The sequence below is a fragment of the Cydia splendana genome, chromosome 15 (genome assembly GCF_910591565.1).
Source record: "Cydia splendana chromosome 15, ilCydSple1.2, whole genome shotgun sequence".
Classification (NCBI taxonomy): domain Eukaryota; kingdom Metazoa; phylum Arthropoda; class Insecta; order Lepidoptera; family Tortricidae; genus Cydia; species Cydia splendana.
The window spans coordinates 3787020-3806627 of NC_085974.1; the positions used below are offsets into that span (position 1 = coordinate 3787020).

At 39.7% G+C, this 19608-nt stretch overlaps 2 protein-coding genes across 2 annotated transcripts in view; one reads left to right on the forward strand and one right to left on the reverse strand.

Moving 5' to 3' along the window:
- Window positions 1-19608, reverse strand: part of LOC134797425 (26S proteasome regulatory subunit 7) — a 155486-nt gene that overhangs the window by 44139 nt on the left and 91739 nt on the right. The window lies entirely within an intron of this gene.
- LOC134797351 (uncharacterized) lies at window positions 14279-15178 on the forward strand. Its single transcript, XM_063769571.1, has one exon. The coding sequence runs from the start codon at window positions 14279-14281 to the stop codon at window positions 15176-15178; it is 900 nt and encodes a 299-aa protein (XP_063625641.1).

Consider the following 19608-nt stretch of genomic DNA (forward strand, 5'->3'; position numbering starts at 1 on the left):
ATAAAAACTTGCTAAAGGGCCCCTTGAACCATTCACCAACCCGGGGTTAACCGGTTAAACCTGGAATTACCATGGTTATCGGTACAATTTGCCACTGGGTTAACGGTTGAACTGGTTAACGCCGTGTTAGTGGGATGGTGGAAGTGGTGTTAAATAAATAAACAGTGGTACATTTACCACAACAATGTCTTGTAGATTATTGAATCTTTTCAAATCTTGTAATCTCAACCACATGTTTATGGAGCCTACTAGAGTGACTGCTACTTGTGCCACCTGTATAGATAATATATTTTCACTGATATTTTTCCTATTACTAAAAAAGTTATCAGCAATTTAGAATCAGCTTGCTAAAATACAACTGTGTAACTTGTGTAAGTAATCTCTGTATGTTGCGTACTCTGGCCACTGCAGACCGCGCGGCCGCCGGGCATTCTTTCGTAACGATCTGTGCATCAGATGCACTTTCGTTTCGTGTCTCTTGCCAAAATCATCTGGACGTGACAGCGTGAGAGAGGAATTTTATTTTTTGATTATTGTTCTAGATTTATTTCAAGAAAGTTAAGCAAGTGCTCAATAAACAAGCTATAATATATACTTACACACTCAATATAATTCTCTCTCTGCACCAATAGGCCTGATGACAAATTTTGAAATCCCTTTTATTATTGTCGGTACACTTGTATTGGTTCCGAAAAACACAATATTTCAGCTATACTCATAAGATTTAACATAAATAATTGCATTTTATTATAGCTAGTTTAAAACTCGCGCGAAAACGCCTCGCACGACATTTGTGACGTCACCATTTGGTTGGTGGTAGGGTGGTAGACATTGTTTACATACTTACAGTTACGAATTTCCCTTGAATCCGAATGATATTGTTAATTCAGCACCATACATTACGATTAGGAATGATAAATACATTACAAAAATTTATCACAATAACTCATTTTAGACAAAATCTCTCACACGGTTGCAATTTAAGATGAATTGTTTAGATACAAGTAAATTTTGAGTGAAAATCACCGAGCGCCGGTTTTACTTTTTAATTTTTCATTTTTTCTAGTTTCGACAGCCAACATGGCAATGATAGTTCCATTCAGCCAAATAATTAAAAAAGTTTGTTGGTGAAATATCGTATTATTTAGCATTTTATTTAGATAATTACAAATAGATATCTCCTTTATATCGTGTAATAATATTTTTTGGACGTAATAAATGTTTAGTGGCGATATAACATTTTTTTTGCACCTTCGAACTCTTTGGTGAGAACGTATGGATTTCGGTCAATGAGGTTGTCTATGTTGCTCTAAGAAATATGTTATGGATTGATGACGTCACTGTTTGGAACGCTTCTGATTGGCGTTTCAGTAATAATGGCCGATTGGAGAATTTTGCAGTTTTATTTTATTGAATATATTAATAATCCTTCAGTTTATACTGAGATTGGGCCATTTTTTAGAATCATATTAACATATGTGTTTGTTTGAAACCATTATTTCCGTGATTCTTTGTTACTTGCAACAGGCCTATTGTAAGTATCTCTGTTAGGCCCTATGGTTGACTGGTAGAGAATGCCAGTTGGCATTAAGTCCGCCATTTGTATATATTTTGTGCAATAAAGTTTAAATAAATAATAAATAATAGTACTGATTAGGGTCATTCTCAAAAAATATGTCTACGGCCTAATTGCCGTGACCCATACAAAATGTATGAAGAGAGTCGTGGTAATTATATAGGCGCAAGCGCAGACATATTATTCTCAGAGGATGACCCATTAGGCCCCATTCGCACGACAGCTTAAAAAGCGTTGCGTTAAAACCTGACGTTGGCGCTTTTTTACCGTTACCAATATTTGTGTTCATATGAACGCTTAAAAATCACTTGTGAGTCGTACTGCCACGTACGCATCTCAGCAAAGCCATACTTTATTTGCTATTACGACGTATTATTTGAATATAGCTTGAATATTTCAGGAATTTGTAAGCATAAGTTGACATTTTTAAGGTGAAACTAATAATAATCTTGACGATTGACACCAAAAATTGACACTTGACAGCCAACTGACAGCAGCGCCGGCGCTTTTTTAACGCTTGTGAGAACAGATACACGGAGTTCCGTATGCTCTATTCATTTTGACGCCAACGCTCAACGCCGAAAATCGAACAGTGCTCGATAAAAAAGCGCCGCGCTTAAAAACCGCCTTCGTGTGAATACATACATGGTTATCCATTTGCGTCATTCAAACGCTTTTTCAACGCGCGTTGAAAAAGCTGCCGTGCGTACGGGGCCTTAATGAATGAGCTTTCTGTACCTTTTCCACCCTTTCCTTTTCCAACCTTGATCAAAACTAAAGTTTGTTACTGTTTTTTCTGTAAATCCTTTTTCTATAAACAATAAAAAACTTACAAAAATTGGTTTTTCGACAGTTTTATTCACGAATCATGATTCATAAGAACAAACACACAGCCACTCCAGTTAGTTACAAAATTAGAATAGGTACCGTTCAAATACCTGGTGCGTATCAAATAAATTGTGATAAAAAACTACTTACAGTGTTTTATAGGTACGATAAATGTACATAATTATTAAGATGGTGTAAGTAATAGTGCCATTGCAATTTATAAGATAAAAGACTTTAAGGGACCCACTGATTACCAGTTCGCCGGACGTTATCAGCCTGTCAGGGAAACACAATTTGACAGCTCCGAACAACTGACAGGCTGATATCGTCCGGCGAACTGGCAATCTGTAGGCCCGTTTGAGCAATACCTAACAAACTGACGGATAACCAGAATTTTCACTTCTTACCTACGAAACTTTATAAACTAAGAAAACGATTTAATACATTTGGTGCTACTTTACCGTACTAGTGCGATAATTATCACATTACTTAACCTATGTCGAAAAATTAAAGGGCCATATGTACCTACTGTAAAACGTTGTACGATACATGTGCGAATAGGTAATTCGCAACTTGTCTCGATTTAAAACACCCACTTCGGTCGTGTTTTAATTTATCGCCACTCGTTGCGAATTTCATACTTCTCGCACGTGTATCGTAATGTACAGTCACCACACGGGATTGTTATGCCATTCAGGGTTCTTGCTAAATTGTAAATTCTATAGCGTAAGTATTGAACAACCAATTAAGCTAGGACCCTAAATGGCGCCACAATCGCGGTGCGTGATGGTAGGTAAGTACTATTTAATCTTAATCTAAAATAAAAACAAATCCGTATAACGTAACGTAGGCATATTGTATAATGTAGAAGATCCAAATATAAACAGTGGTTAGGTAACATGAACTTGTAGCCAGTGGAACTGGTTTGCTGGTCAATATGGACTTTCGCGGGCGACTTTTACTTTCGGCGCTTTACGGATTTTGCTGGCTCGGGGAAATAGTCAGCGGGAAACTGCGCATTGCGGGCGACAATAAAATGTTTAAAGTGTCATTCTATGGAACTTGCTAACTATGCAAACAAACCGCCATACTGAAATCATGATTTAGTGACAGTTTAAATATGGCGGTTTGTTTACATAGTTAGCAAGTTCTATAGAACGATACTTTACCTTAAAATGTGCCTACTTTGTGCTTTTTATAAAGTGTGTCAAGTTCCGGCGGTTCCGCGGCCGGCTCCCTGACACTGCGGGGTTGCGAACTGCATCGCAGCCATAATTGTGTAAGTTTTAAGATTTTATAATAATATGTATGCTAGTTTTAAGGTATTTATCTATGGGCCAATAATTGCCTGAAAATAAATATTTTCATTAATTCATTCATTTGCTCCAAACTTCGCTCCCAAATACAAAATGTTCATTTAAATTTTTAAATTATTATATTGTGGTATGTACTAATGTACTGTATTTGTATGCAGGGATGCTAAGTTCTCTGTAGCTTTATTAGGTTTAGCTGATTGTACCTACTACATAAAATTGTAGAAATTAAATAAATTGGAACTAAAGGCGAAACAGAGTGGTAACCCAAGCTGTCTTGTCATTAAAATAAAATTTAAGTATCATGTTTGTAAACATCGTTTTATTTTAAAATATTTCTGTATAGGTATCAATGGTAAAGTTCTCGGGAATTTCAGGAGAATTTTACAAGAAATAAAGGAATCTTTGGTTTTGTATATGGAAAGCTTCGATCCCCAACCCCATATATGAGAAGTTTCCTATTTTTTTTCCATATATACATTTCGCACTTCTGGAAACATTGCGACAGCACATCAGTACAGAGGGCCTACCGCGAATCACGTTCGACGTGTTGCCTCTCTGTCGCACTTGTGAATTCGTACGTAAGTGTGACTGAGAGGCAACTTGGTTCACGGTATGTCCTCTGGCCGGCACAGCATAAACATCCAAAATTATACAAAAAGTGTTAAAATTCTATTTAAAATAATGACTCCATTAATTGCTTTACACCTTCACGATAAAAGCTATGTTGTTTCAATGTAGGGCATGCAAATTAATTACGATTACGAAATTACAATTACACAATCAAACATATTACGTCCCTAAGAAACTTTTAAAAATAAAGAGTGAATGCCGGCCGTTATCCGTTTGGGAAATGCAATTAAAAATAAATTTGGTTGCCTTTAATTTAATTTAAACGTTACAAAAATGGTTACATTGATTATCAAAAATGTATGTTAATCTCTACGTATATGTAAGTTAACGAATTTTAAATTGTAGGTATTCATATATCACGTTCTATAATAAATAAAAAATTGCTTTTTAGGGTTCCGTACCCAAAGGGTAAAACGGGACCCTATTACTAAGACTTCGCTGTCCGTCCGTCCGTCCGTCCGTCCGTCCGTCCGTCCGTCCGTCCGTCCGTCTGTCACCAGGCTGTATCTCACGAACCGTGATAGCTAGACAGTTGAAATTTTCACAGATGATGTATTTCTGTTGCCGCTATAACAACAAATACTAAAAACAGAATAAAATAAAGATTTAAATGGGGCTCCCATACAACAAACGTGATTTTTGACCAAAGTTAAGCAACGTCGGGAGTGGTCAGTATTTGGATGGGTGACCGTTTTTTTTTTGCTTTTTTTGTTTTTTTTTTTTTGCATTATGGTACGGAACCCTTCGTGCGCGAGTCCGACTCGCACTTGCCCGGTTTTTTTTTCATCATAATATGATAGTTATTATTTTATTTTTTATTAAATTACTAAAAAATGTTACGTCACATAATTAAAAATACTATGAAGTCAATGTAGTATTTAGTTATTTTCACTATTTTCAGGATGATTTCAGTTTATACGATATTTTGAAAAGGATTATCAATACTTATTTCAATAATTAGGTATTGTTAACATTGTTGGGTAAAGCGTAACTTGTTTTTAAATGGAAACTAACAGTTGATATTGAACATACAGCTCGCTAGCGCCACCGCACGGCTGCGTGCTAAAGTTAATTGTAACAATGTAACATTACAATGCTCACGCGCACTTCACGGTAAGTGCGCTCGATAACTTCATACATTACATTATTAGAATGCAGTTTGGCCGCTCAACGATAGATGGCACAGTATGTCAGGCTGAAATGTATGTATACTGGACGTCTATTTGACATGCGCCCAAGTATGTGCTGGCAGGCGTGGCTCACTCCGCGATTTCGTCGCTTTGCTACAGGTAGCTAAAAGTACATCCGTTCCACACCAATTTTGGTGGCTAGCCATAAGCCGCGCGTCGCGCTGTCGCCACCTAGCGGTCATACCTGTCCTGATCGTAACAGACGCGTTTTGTTAGAGACTAGAGAGTGAGTCTTCTGTACCTAGTACAGTCACCTGCAATAATATGTTACACAATGGGGGCCGCAAAAATATCTGACACGACCTTATTCGTAGAGTCATAAGAGCGTGTCACATATTTTTGCGGCGTTCGAAGAGTAACATATTAATGCAGGTGACTGTACTATTATTTATTCTGCGGTGCTGGGTAAAAATACAACAGCTGGAGGTATTTAGATATATTTTTAAAGGACAAGAGGGCCTACAGCGAACCACGTTCGACGTGTTGCCTCTCTGTCGCACTTGTAAATTCGTACGTAAGTGTGACATGAGGCAACACGTCACCTTGGCGATGGAAATGAGCATCTTTTTGTTATCCGTTCGCTGGGGGAAGAAGGGTTTCCCCGGTGGACAGGGTGGTCTGCATTATCTAAAGCACACCGAATTCACCAAATCCTATGAGAGTGGGACAGCGGGAACAGCTGTATAACATTCAGGGTGAAATTTTAACCACCATTCATACTCTGCGTTAGTGACTTTATAGGATACCGGACAACTTTAACTATGGGACCAATGCCGAAATCGCGAAAAGGAAAATCGTCTGTCCTATAGAAATCAGCGACATCACATCAGCCGGAATGTATGAAACAGCCAAATTTTTTTCAAATTCAATTTTCACTCTCGCTTTATTACTTTAATACGACAATTCCGGCGCGCGGCATTCAGATTTTAAGAATCTTTTTCTTCCTCGCGTTGTCCCGGCATTTTACCACAGCTCATGAGAGCCTGGGGTCCGCTTGACAACTAATCCCAAGAATTGGCATAGACACTAGTTTTTACGAAAGCGACTGCCATCTGACCTTCCAACCAAGAGGGTAAACTAGGCCTTATTGGGATTAGTCCGGTTTCCTTACGATGTTTTCCTTCACCGAAAAGTAAACGTGGTAAATATCAAACGTACATAAGTTCCGAAAAACTCATTGGTACGAGCCGGGGTTTGAACCCGTGATTGCAAGTCGCACGTTCTTACCGCTAGGCCACCAGCGCTTCAGATTTTAAGAATATCAACTTGTTTATTGCGCTTATTGGTTCGAGAGCACTAGCATATCTCCAAAACAGCTAGACCTGGTTAGCGGCAACGGTACGGAAGAGCGTCCTGCTAACCCAACGGTCCGCGGACGCAACTGTTGTCGATTAAGTAAGTACGTGCGCTAGTTTGTACGAGCCCCGATGCAAATTAGTTCGTCAAGTTCCACACAACAATTTTGTTTATTCTAATAAATTTTACACATAAACGTCATAAACATAAAATGGCCCAGTAATGGGAACCATAATAGTGATACTTAATCTAGTTTATTTTAATCGTATAATAAAATTGCATGAGACTTTTATTGCTGAAAAAATGTACTTTTCAAAAACGTTGTCCAAATCATATTCTCCTCTCCTACATCACTGCTGATGCATGCATGCATGGGCTCGAAACAAAATTGTCAGTACATTGGCAGAGCCGTGTTGCTTTTCCTAGTAATAGCCCTTTTCACATCTGTTGTATTCCTACCCGTCAAATAAAAAATAAAAAATCATTATTTATTTTCTTTCGGAATTTCTTGTATTTGGATTTAGTTATTGTAGAATATTACCATATAAAACTAAACTACATTATTATAAGCATTAAATATTAGTGATTCTAAACTAAAATATTATTTTGTACAAACGCGAGAACCTCAAAAATTGGTCTTACTAGACGAAATCATATGCATCGGTGCTATAGTGTTTACGAATGTTACTTGAAATTGTGATCCCAGCATCTCCACCAACTATGATCCTTTAATGTAGAGTTAAACCAAGAAGCCTAGACTGCAGAGATTTTGACAGCACACGCAGTGCAGGTGTTATTTTAAACGTCAGACTTCTATGTAATTAAGACGTATAAATAACACTGGCACTGCGTGTGCTGTCAAAATCTCTGCAGACTTTTCTTGGTCTAACTCTTCAAACTTTTATCCATAAGACCCTCGACTAATTATTTTTGCGGGGGATACCAAGATCGGTATCCCCCGCAAAAATAATTAGTCGAGTCACTCGAGTGTTCCCCTATTTGACAGACCGTAAGTTCCAAATTTAAATATTTATTTATCGTATGGCATTACATTACATTAGGTGCACTGTTCATTAACAACTTCATATTTGGTAGAACAGTGAACAGTGTAGTAAGAACCGTGAGATCTTATGGAAGACAGTACGGTTGCCAGTTATAAAATTGTTGACAATGTTGACATTGAATAAATAGTGTATCCACGCAGCCGTTGCTAGGGGATGCTCAAAGTAAATTGCGCACGAAACATTTACATAACGTAATGCAACGTTAGGTTTTACTTCTCATAAATGTTCATACCCCGGGCTTATACCTGAAAATCGATTATTGGGTGTATTTTCAAAGTGCGATTTCTCCAAACAATTAGAAAAATAGCAATGACGGAGGCATTTTCCTGCTAATACCGTCACTTTCCTGCTACGGGCATCATATTCCTGGTCCAAGTTATTTTAATGAATTATTTCTTCTAAGCTATTTACTTAAAACCCGTGCCTTATGTATCATTCAAATTATATTACGAAGGTGTTTCTTATATCATAGTTATTTTTCTCAAAATCTAAAGAAAAGAACTGAGCAGAAAAATGACGCAAAAGTTTAATTTCAAAAATACAGCCTCTTATGAAGTAAACTCCAATAACACACCAAAATGTACAAAAGACCATAACAACTATGGAGCGTAGAGGTACCTCTACCCTCCATAATAACAATAACAGCCATTACGTAAAAAGTCATAAAGCGCCACAGTATCGCACCTTGACATTTCACCTCCAGCGAATCACCAGACTAATTCATAGCAATATCAATCAGGCTGCGAAAGCATTAGAAAGCACACTTATTGTCGACACGGCTTTGTTCAAGTGGCCTACAAACGAGCTGTTTGTAATTATTGTACCATCGGGAAACAATACGCACATGTGCATGTCAAGGTCAAAAATATGTGTACAATTTGTAACCTTATTTCAATGTATTAAGGTCTGTAGGTACAGGGTTAACTTGAGTCTCCAAGTCTGAATAATTTGCGAAATGTCTGGAACTATAAATAGGAGATATAAGGGTAGTTTTTTGAGAGAACGGGAAAACTTTTTATGTCGATACCACTCAATACCTACTTTATCTTTCAGGATTATTCACTTGGTAGAAAAAAATATTTTGAAATCTTATAGTTATTTTTAGCACGGGATCAAATGACGGTACACGGTACCTAATGTTTACTGAAAAAATAAGTAAGTACCTAAGTAGGACAAGGTACTTCAGATAAAAAGGACCTTATTCCACTTGAAGCATAAGGAGTACATTAGTATAAGGACCCTTCGGCGATGGAAAGCCACATACACTTGTTTTACGTACAAACTATCCTTGGTAGTATTAAAAGTAAGAGAGTGGATTTTACAACGTTTTTCCTGTAAATTTTCTAGTCGCTACTAACTTTCAAATGCACTTAGGCGTATTACGGGTAAATAATATTTAATAACATGATGTTGCACTTTAAACTCTGCGTTTTGTACGCATATTTATTTATAGTTTTTATTACGACCCGTTTGTGTAATTAAATATGTAAACATGATGTTGGTTTTAAAATTAAATGAAGCTCAGTTTTCACTCGGGTCATCAGGGCCCTATTTCATCAAGGTGACAGGTCCGGCAATTGTCGACATCACTGTTACTGACGTCACAGGCCTCCATAGGCTACGATAACCGCTTACCATCAGACGGGCGGTGTGGTTGATTGCCACCAACATGTTAATTTAAAAAAAAACTCCACTATATCGCCAGTTAATAAGTACTTATTTTGCGAAGCTAATGACAATTGTCACAAGAAATACGACAATTGTCACGAAATTCCGACACAGAACTCATTTGCTGTCAAGAATTACCGAAAGTTCTTTGAAATCTTGTGACAATTGTCATCATAATCATCATAAACATCGCAAGAGAAATGCCTGTTTTTTGCCTATATAATAAACTTTTTTTAAATAATACAATGATGGTGACAAACAGGAATACGGCCCGCCCGATGGTAAGCGATAACCGTAGCCCATGGATGCCTGTGACGTCAGCAACAATGAGACTTGTCGAATTGTCGCACCTGTCACGTTGGTGAAATAGGGGCCAGGTCACGAGCTCTTTCAATCCTAGTAAGTAAAATGAAAAAAGTCCCAATATTTTTGTGTCCATTTTTTACCATTTTTCATAGCCTTTTTTGTGTCAATAATGGAATGGAAAGAACAAAAAATATGTGGAAATTTTAGAACCCTTTTTTTGCCTAGGATATCATAAAAATACCCAAATTAAAAAAAAAAGATAGTGTACAACTTTATATAAAATGGCCCAGTTACGGGTGTTCCTGTTAGTGTTAATACATTACAACACGTAGGTATAATGAACATGATTATCATAAACATTCATAACAATTAAAACGCTACACTTGGAAACACCTCACACTTGCACATAATTCGGCGAACAATATGAATAATTGAATAAATTAAGGTCATGATTGTTAACAAGCTGAAAGTGAAGCGTTTCGTACACCATCCGATATTGTGTCTGATATTTCTTAATCTATCTAGTCCAGTCATTATATCCAAAAATCCGACCCTACCCGTTAATAATCAGTTCTTGGATTTTTTTTTTGTATGTCTGTCGGGGTGTCACTAGGAGTGTAAATTCAAAAAGTAGACTGAATCAGGCTCCTGTGTATATTCGAAAAACGGTTTTCATGAATAACTCGGCCATTTTTGATTTTACAGTAAAACCGTGAGGACAAAAATTGTAGAAAATTTGATTCTCTACAAGTTTGGTTCTCACAATTTTTCTTCTAGGATCGATATTTTGGAAATTAAATTTGAAAAAAGCGACAAATTCAAAATATTTTCATCATCTCGTTTATTTTCAACTTTACGGCATAAATGAAGAGGACTAAACTTGTAGAGAATCAAATTTCCTACAATTTTTGTTCTCACGGTTTTACTGTAAATTCAAAAATGGCCGAGTTACTCAAGAAAAACCGTTTTTCGAATATACACAGGAGCCTGATTCAGTCTACTTTTTGAATTTACACTCCCTGTGACCCCCCCGAGGGACCTACGAAACAAAAATCCAAGAACTGATTATTCACAGATCAAAATCTATAATGACTGAACTAATCCTCCTAAGGCCCAAGGTCCTACCTATAGTACTAATTCAGTTCGATGAAATTTATATCATATTCAATTGGAACATAGTCCCATTTTGTTTTGTTTCATTCAATTTTCAAACAAAATCAAAATCAACTCTATTCCCTGCATTGAAGGTTCAAATTTCAGTGACAAATTTTGGATTTTTCATTTGTATGGCTGGGCCTTAGGAGGCTAATTATATTGTATGTATTAGGGCAGGGGTCACCAAATAGCGGACCGCGGTCCCAATCCGGACCGCCGACCTATATCATTTTAATACTTATTTAATAAACTGAAGTAGAAACGGACCACAGTGGTCATATTATTTTGAAAAATTGGACCCCTGAAGAAACTAATTGGTCACCCCTGTATTAGGGTATCAGTTTTATCAGATACCAGCGTTTAAACCTGGTTTTCACACCCGAGGTACTAAAATTCGACAGGCCCAATTGACTACATAATTATAAAATCAAAGACATAATATCTGCATACAGTTTCTAGTAAATGTATTTTCAATGATTATTTCGTGCGATATCGTGAAGGATAAAATAGTTCTGATAAAATAATACGTCGAGAATCGCCTGAATCGCTTCGGGAAAAGGATGGTACGGCCGTGCGGCTTTGTTTTGCTCGACTTGGCGGGGGCACTGCCGTGCCCCCAGATAGTACTGGTATTTGGTGATTTTTTTTGGTAAAATCCTTACCAAAAGAAATCAAAGTAACAAATTGCATAAAAAGGAAAGTGAAGTGACAGCCCCCGTGCCGAGAAAGGCTTAATTAGACTCTATATATGCGCGTACGCACCTACCGAGCCTAGATCATAGATCTCTTCACTGGCGAGACTAATCTCGTCATCAAGCTGAAGCCGACCATATATTAAAAAAAAAGAAAGTGATATTTAAATTTAGACTTGCCAAGAAGAACGCAATTGTGATCTGTAACAATTACAATAAAAAAAAATACAATGGAATTGAAAGGTGGCTATAAGGATAGTATCACAAACTGTAAATTTATAAAGTACAGTCAACAACAGAGCTATGAATACAGGCAAAGTGCCAAAAATATGTATACACGACCTTAATGTACAGGCAATAAAGTACTGTATACATATTTTTGACACTTTGCCTGTATTCATAGCTCTGTTGTTGACTGTACCATACAAAAATAAATATTAAATCGAAGACGTAAGCATGATCATCATCACACATCATGAATCATATCATGATGTCAAGGCAAATCTATGTTACACGTTACAACTATGTACAGTCGCCATCAGATATATCGGAGCGGCCAAGGTGCTCACAAATATCGGAACACGCCTCTATTGTCAGGGCGTTAGAGCGCGTGTTCAGATATTGTGAACACCTTGGCCGCTCCGATATATCTGATGGCGACTGTACAGAAGAGACAGCCAACGGGCATTGTTTATAAATAAAGACATTGCTATTAAAAAACCGGCCAAGTGCGAGTCGGAGTCGCGCACGAAGGGTTCCGTACCATTACGCAAAAAACGACAAAAAAATCACGTTAGTTGTATGGGTATGGGAGCCCCACTTAAATATTTATTTTGTTTTGTTTTTAGTATTTGTTGTTATAGCGGCAGCAGAAATACATCATCTGTAAAAATTTAAACACTCTAGCTATTACGGTTCATCAGTTACAGCCTAGTCAGACTGACGGACGGACGGACAAGCGGACAGGCGGACAGCGGAGTCTTAGTAATAGGGTCCCGTTTTTACCCTTTGGGTACGGAATCCTAATAAATGTAGGTACTCATAGTAGATCAAAATAAATCGAATTACAAAATTACATGCCTACCTATACTTATTCTAGACGCTATGGCTTTTACCAGTAGTCATGATAATTTATAGAAATGCATTATTTCCGTGGGTTTAAATAAGTCCTCTTCCGTGCAAAACCAGGTACCGTAAAATGGGGTGAGTAGGGTTCGCGGGGAGAGTTGGGTTATGAATGGGGAGAGAAGGGATGGAAGGGGGGTGAGATGGGATTTTAAGGCAACTGCTACAAAAATAATGTATTCCAATTTCAAATAGAGCTATAGTAATACTCATAATAAAAAAAAAACGATCCAACAATCTTCCAAAATCACCTTTGTATGAAAACCCAACTCACCCCAAATACGAGGGACTACGGGGTAAGGTGGGATTTCCTGTTTATCGTCAAAGTTATGAAATGGAACTACCCAAAATAAAATAAAAACTAAAATACATTAACGTCCGGAACATTTATTATATACACCATTCAGTTTGTATATGTAAAAATAAAATGTTATCGAGGTTTGAATGTCACTTTTGCACCTACTCACCCCATTTTACGGTACTTACTATTATACCTACGTTAATGTTAATTTAAATAAGTCTGATGAAAGGCAACCGGATACTCGTTTTGGCAAGAATCTGAACACTCGCGTGCAAAATGAGTGTCCAACTGGAATAATAATTAGCGAATGTATAATTTTTACACAACACTTTAATTATATATATTCTGTGCGGTATACATACATAGGGGCTAATATATGTACCTATAGGCATAGGCAGATAGTGTTGAATAAGCGTGTTGTAATTTTTTATAGCATATTATATTAGGTATGTGGTGTAACCACTATACTTCTATTAAGTGCATGTACATAATAATAAATAATATAATATTTACTTATATACATAGATAGCATGTAATATTAATACCAGATATTTACAACACTAAACATAAATAATAAAGTTACACATACAGTAAATATAAATTATTAAATACAATATATATAAATATAAACACATAAATAAATATATAAAAACATTCACTTTCACTATAGTAACACACATGCAATATATAAATAAATAAACATATTTTAAAATCAACATCAATACAAACAAATTATCCTATCTACTGTGTCGAAACTCCGGACGCGGTGGACAGGCCGCCATGACGTCACACCAGAAACCGGCTCGACGAGGTGCGCGCCCGCGCCGGCCGCGCTGCCCCGCCACGCCAGTCGGACACCCAACCTGACGGCGAATGCATGCCGCTCCGCGCTGCGCCCGCGCTCGCTTACTGCTTACGATTTACGCATTTGTTTACATTATCTTTCCTTCGCTTGTGCTTGAGACTATGTACCGCTTTGCTACAATACAGCTGTGAAAGTGATTCGGTTGTTTTCTTTGGAGTCAGATCCCGCTACCACAACTACACTGGTGACCCCTATTTTGGACGAAGATCGCAGTTTTCTTCTGGATAATTACAACAACAGCCTAAGGAAACAGTAAGTCAAGCATAATGTCTGATACTGAAGAGAAAGATAGCTTTAAAGATGCTAAAGTTAACACGCCTGCGAAAGATAACGGTACCGAGCGCATTACCACTGGTGTCGACACATTCCGTGTCGGAGTTAAGATACCGGCGTTTTGGCCACAAGAACCTGAGGTGTGGTTCAAGCAAGTGGAAGGCCAATTTATATTGTCGAACATTACTTCCGACACGACAAAATTTTATTACGTCCTATCGCAACTAGAGCAGCAGTACGCAGCCGAAGTTAAAGATATAATTATATCTCCGCCTGCAACAAACAAATATGAAAAGTTAAAAAGCGAGCTTATTAAACGCCTGTCAGCTTCGCGGGAGAAGAAACTGAAGACACTCTTGCTCCACGAAGAATTAGGCGACAGAAAGCCTTCGCAATTTTTAAGACACTTGCAGCATATCGCCGGCCCGGACGTTCCTGAGGACTTTATGAAGACCATTTGGACTAGCCGTTTGCCGCATAACATTCAAGGAGCCGTAGCAACCCAGCCGCTGTCAACCCTCGATTCTTTGGCAGATCTAGCAGACCGTGTATGGGACATCAATCCAGGTACTCCACAGGTCGCAAGCGCCTCTAGCCAGCCCGGCAGTTCAGCTATGGATCTAATGGCTAGTCAAATTGCTGCACTTACGAGACAGATGCAGGAGCTCTCCAGCGAAATGCGTTCACGATCTCGTCCCAGATACAGAAATGGAGGTAAGCCGCAGCACCGTGAACGTAGCAACAGTCAGCGACGCGGAAATAGTCAGCAGCGTTCGCAATCCAGCTACCGCAAGTTTCCAGTGTGCTGGTACCACTTCAAGTTCCAACAGCAGGCGACGAGATGCGTGAAGCCGTGTGACTTCTCATCGGGAAACGATCAGGGCAATCGATAATGGCGGCCAGCGATTGCCCCAGTTCCGGTCGCTTATTCGTCACAGACCGACGATCAAAGATGCAATTCCTCGTTGATACCGGAAGCGATCTTTGCGTCTTTCCTAAAACTTCATTGCGCGAATATCGACCAAAAACCAATTACGAACTCTTCGCTGCTAACGGGTCAATCATCAGTACTTACGGTCACGTACAGCTGAGTCTGGATCTCGGGCTCCGTCGAGACTTCAGTTGGCAGTTCGTCGTAGCAGACGTCACCAAGGCTATCATCGGGGTCGACTTCCTATGTTTTTACAATTTAGTCGTCGACTGTCGCCATAAGCGCTTGCTGGACTGTACGACATTGCTGTCAGCGATTGCCACAGCCGTGACTCCAGAGGACACCGTGTTTTCAATCAAGACCCTCCATGGTGAGTCGAAGTACAATGATATCCTGAGAGAGTACCCGGAGATAACACGCCCTCCCGGTATTCATCGCGAAATAAAGCACAACACTTTGCACTACATCACGACTACCGAGGGACCACCGGTGCACTGTACTCCAAGAAGGCTAGCTCCAGATAAGCTGAAGATTGCCAAGGCGGAGTTCGAAGCGATGCTCAAGAATGGAACAGCACGCCCATCGTCAAGCCCCTGGTCTTCGCCATTACACCTTGCACCAAAGAAGGATAACGGCTGGAGACCCTGCGGGGATTATCGACAGTTAAACGCGCGAACAGTCCCTGACCGCTATCCCCTCCGTCACATCCACGACTTTGCCCACCAGCTATCAGGTTGTAAAGTCTTCTCCACCATAGACTTGGTAAAAGCGTACAACCAAATACCGGTAAATCCTGACGACATCGCGAAGACTGCCATAGCGACGCCCTTTGGATTGTACGAGTTTCCTTATATGACATTTGGACTCAGGAACGCTGGGCAGACATTTCAAAGGTTCGTGGATGAAGTCACAAGAGAAATGGACTTTGTATTCGCCTACTTGGATGACTTTCTCGTTTTCTCTGAGAATGAAGAGGCTCACACGGAACACCTGAAACAGCTGTTCGGCAAGCTTCGTGACTACGGGATCGTCATAAACCCTTCCAAATGTATCTTCGGCGTACCGGAAGTAAAGTTCCTCGGTTACCACATTTCCGCGGAAGGAACTAAACCACTGGCAGCGAAGGTGGAAGCAGTCGAGACATTTCCAGCTCCGAAAACCATCAAAGAGCTAAGAAGGTTCTTGGGAATGATAAATTTCTATCGTCGCTTTATTCCTCAAGCAGCACAGTTACAAGCTCCACTGCACAACTTACTGATTGGATCAGCCAAAGGATCACAGCCAGTTGTGTTGAAGGGCGATGCGATGAAGGCTTTTAACGACTGTAAGAAAAGTCTATGTGATGCTGCCCTACTAGCACACCCTGACGGTAAAGCTGTTCTGGCACTGGTCACAGACGCGTCAGACACGTCGGTTGGCGCGGCGCTACAGCAGAAGCACGGGGACGATTGGCAGCCAATTGCGTTTTATTCGAAGAAGCTGAGCCCCGCTCAACAAAAGTATTCGCCGTATGACCGGGAGTTGCTGGCAATATATAACGCAATCAAATATTTCAGGCACATGCTAGAGGCACGAGTATTTACGGTATACACCGACCACAAGCCTTTGTGCTTCGCCTTCGCGTCACACAAGTCGAACTGCTCACCAAGGCAATTTCGCCATCTTGACCTGATATCTCAGTTCACCACGGACATACGCCACATTTCAGGGAAGGACAACGTGGTTGCTGATACACTGTCAAGGATAGAGGAGCTAGAAAAGCCTGTCGACCTTGTGCAACTTGCGAAAGCTCAAGGCAAGGACTCAGAGCTGAAACGCATTTTGGACGGTGACACAACCCATACCATCAAACTGAAGAAGATGATGATACCCGGTTCCGCCACCGAGCTATACTGTGATAGTAGCACGTCAACTCTGAGACCTTACGTGACTCCTGAATATCGCCAGCAAGTCTTCAATAGTCTGCACTCGCTTAGTCACCCTGGAATTAGGGCATCAGCGAGGCTAGTAGCAGAACGATTTATCTGGCCAAACATGAACAATGATTGTCATGACTGGGCACGAGCGTGCACAGCCTGCCAACGCTCTAAAATAACGAGGCACGTCCAGGCACCTTTGGGAACATACCAACTGCCTAAAGCCCGATTCTCGCATGTCCACATTGATATCGTCGGACCTCTGCCGCCATCTCAAGGTTACCGCTACTGTCTTACTGCCATTGATCGCTACACACGCTGGCCCGAAGCTATTCCGATGATGGACATCACAGCCGAAACAGTCGCCAAGGCACTCCTGTCTGTCTGGATATCCCGATTCGGATGTCCTATGGACATCGTCACTGACCGCGGAAGACAATTTGAATCGGCACTCTTCGCGTATTTGGCAAAAATAGCTGGATTCAAACACAGACGTACAACGGCGTATCACCCTGCCTGTAACGGATTAATCGAGAGGTTCCACAGGCAGTTAAAAGCAGCCATTGTCTGTCACGCGCAGGAGAACTGGACGGAATCTTTACCACTAGTCTTACTAGGAATAAGAAGTGCGTTCAAAGAAGACCTGCAGACGTCATCCGCAGAGCTCGTGTACGGAGAGACCTTAAGGCTACCTGGCGAGTTCTTTCAACCCAGCGAAGCTACGACAACCGATGTCACCGATTTTACTGCGCGCTTGCGTAATATAACCCAGCAGCTGCACCCTGTGCCTACTTCGTGGCATGGAAATAAGAGAACTTTCGTTTTTAAAGACCTGAAGTCAGCCACTCACGTCTTCGTAAGAGAAGATGCTGTACGTGGCGCATTAACGCCAGCCTACACTGGGCCACACGCAGTAATAGAACGAGGAGACAAAGTCTGGAAGGTGAGGGTAAATGGAAAAGAAAACACCATATCCATTGACAGACTAAAGCCAGCTTATACGCTCGAAGATAGCACCAACAGCAACGTCAGAGAACCTGAAAAGAAAGAAAAGATGAGTACACACCCCCAGAAGACCAAAGAAACAGAAAATAATAAGCCGAAAACACATACCAGATCTGGCAGACGAGTGAAGTTTCCAGATTATTATCGCCCGTAAGACGGTCTCTGGGAGGGAGTGATGTGGTGTAACCACTATACTTCTATTAAGTGCATGTACATAATAATAAATAATATAATATTTACTTATATACATAGATAGCATGTAATATTAATACCAGATATTTACAACACTAAACATAAATAATAAAGTTACACATACAGTAAATATAAATTATTAAATACAATATATATAAATATAAACACATAAATAAATATATAAAAACATTCACTTTCACTATAGTAACACACATGCAATATATAAATAAATAAACATATTTTAAAATCAACATCAATACAAACAAATTATCCTATCTACTGTGTCGAAACTCCGGACGCGGTGGACAGGCCGCCATGACGTCACACCAGAAACCGGCTCGACGAGGTGCGCGCCCGCGCCGGCCGCGCTGCCCCGCCACGCCAGTCGGACACCCAACCTGACGGCGAATGCATGCCGCTCCGCGCTGCGCCCGCGCTCGCTTACTGCTTACGATTTACGCATTTGTTTACATTATCTTTCCTTCGCTTGTGCTTGAGACTATGTACCGCTTTGCTACAATACAGCTGTGAAAGTGATTCGGTTGTTTTCTTTGGAGTCAGATCCCGCTACCACAACTACAGGTACTATGGTGATTCATTCCGATGAAGTGTCGAACTCAGTCAATTTTAATGAACAAAGTGTCAATTGGTATATAGGGTAATAGGTACCAGACTCTAGAAAAGGAGGAAATTTAGTCTGTAGTGAGGTTAAAGTATAAAAACGTTTTACCTTGTTTTTTTTTTATTACGTATACATTGTAACAAATAATACAATGCCAATTTATGTGCGAAACAAATTAGAGATTAACACTAGGTCTGCTTGAGTTTCTAACACAGTCCTCATACTACCCGGTAATTATTAAAACGACCAATTAAAAAATGGTCGACGCTTCGGGAGACCATAGGGCTGGCGCTTACCTCTCCCAGCGCATATCGCTGGCAATACAGAGAGGTAACGCAGCCAGCGTTATGGGCTCAATGCCGCAGGCGGAGGTTCTAGAAGGGGTATTCTCTTTAAAACTTCTTTTTATTTTTATATATTTTATTAGTATAATTTAGTTTTTATATAATATTATAAGTATTAGTTAAATTTTTAAGTAGGTTTATTTTAATTTTAGTTTAGTTTTTAAATCTTTAATTCATCAAGATTGTTTACCTTATTAAAAAACCGTTGATCACATCTTTTACGACGTCAAATTATCTCAATAGGCATATCCTCAATAACCCCAATTACTGATTAATATCCTAGTAATCTGCGTTTAATTTGTGTAACGACGGC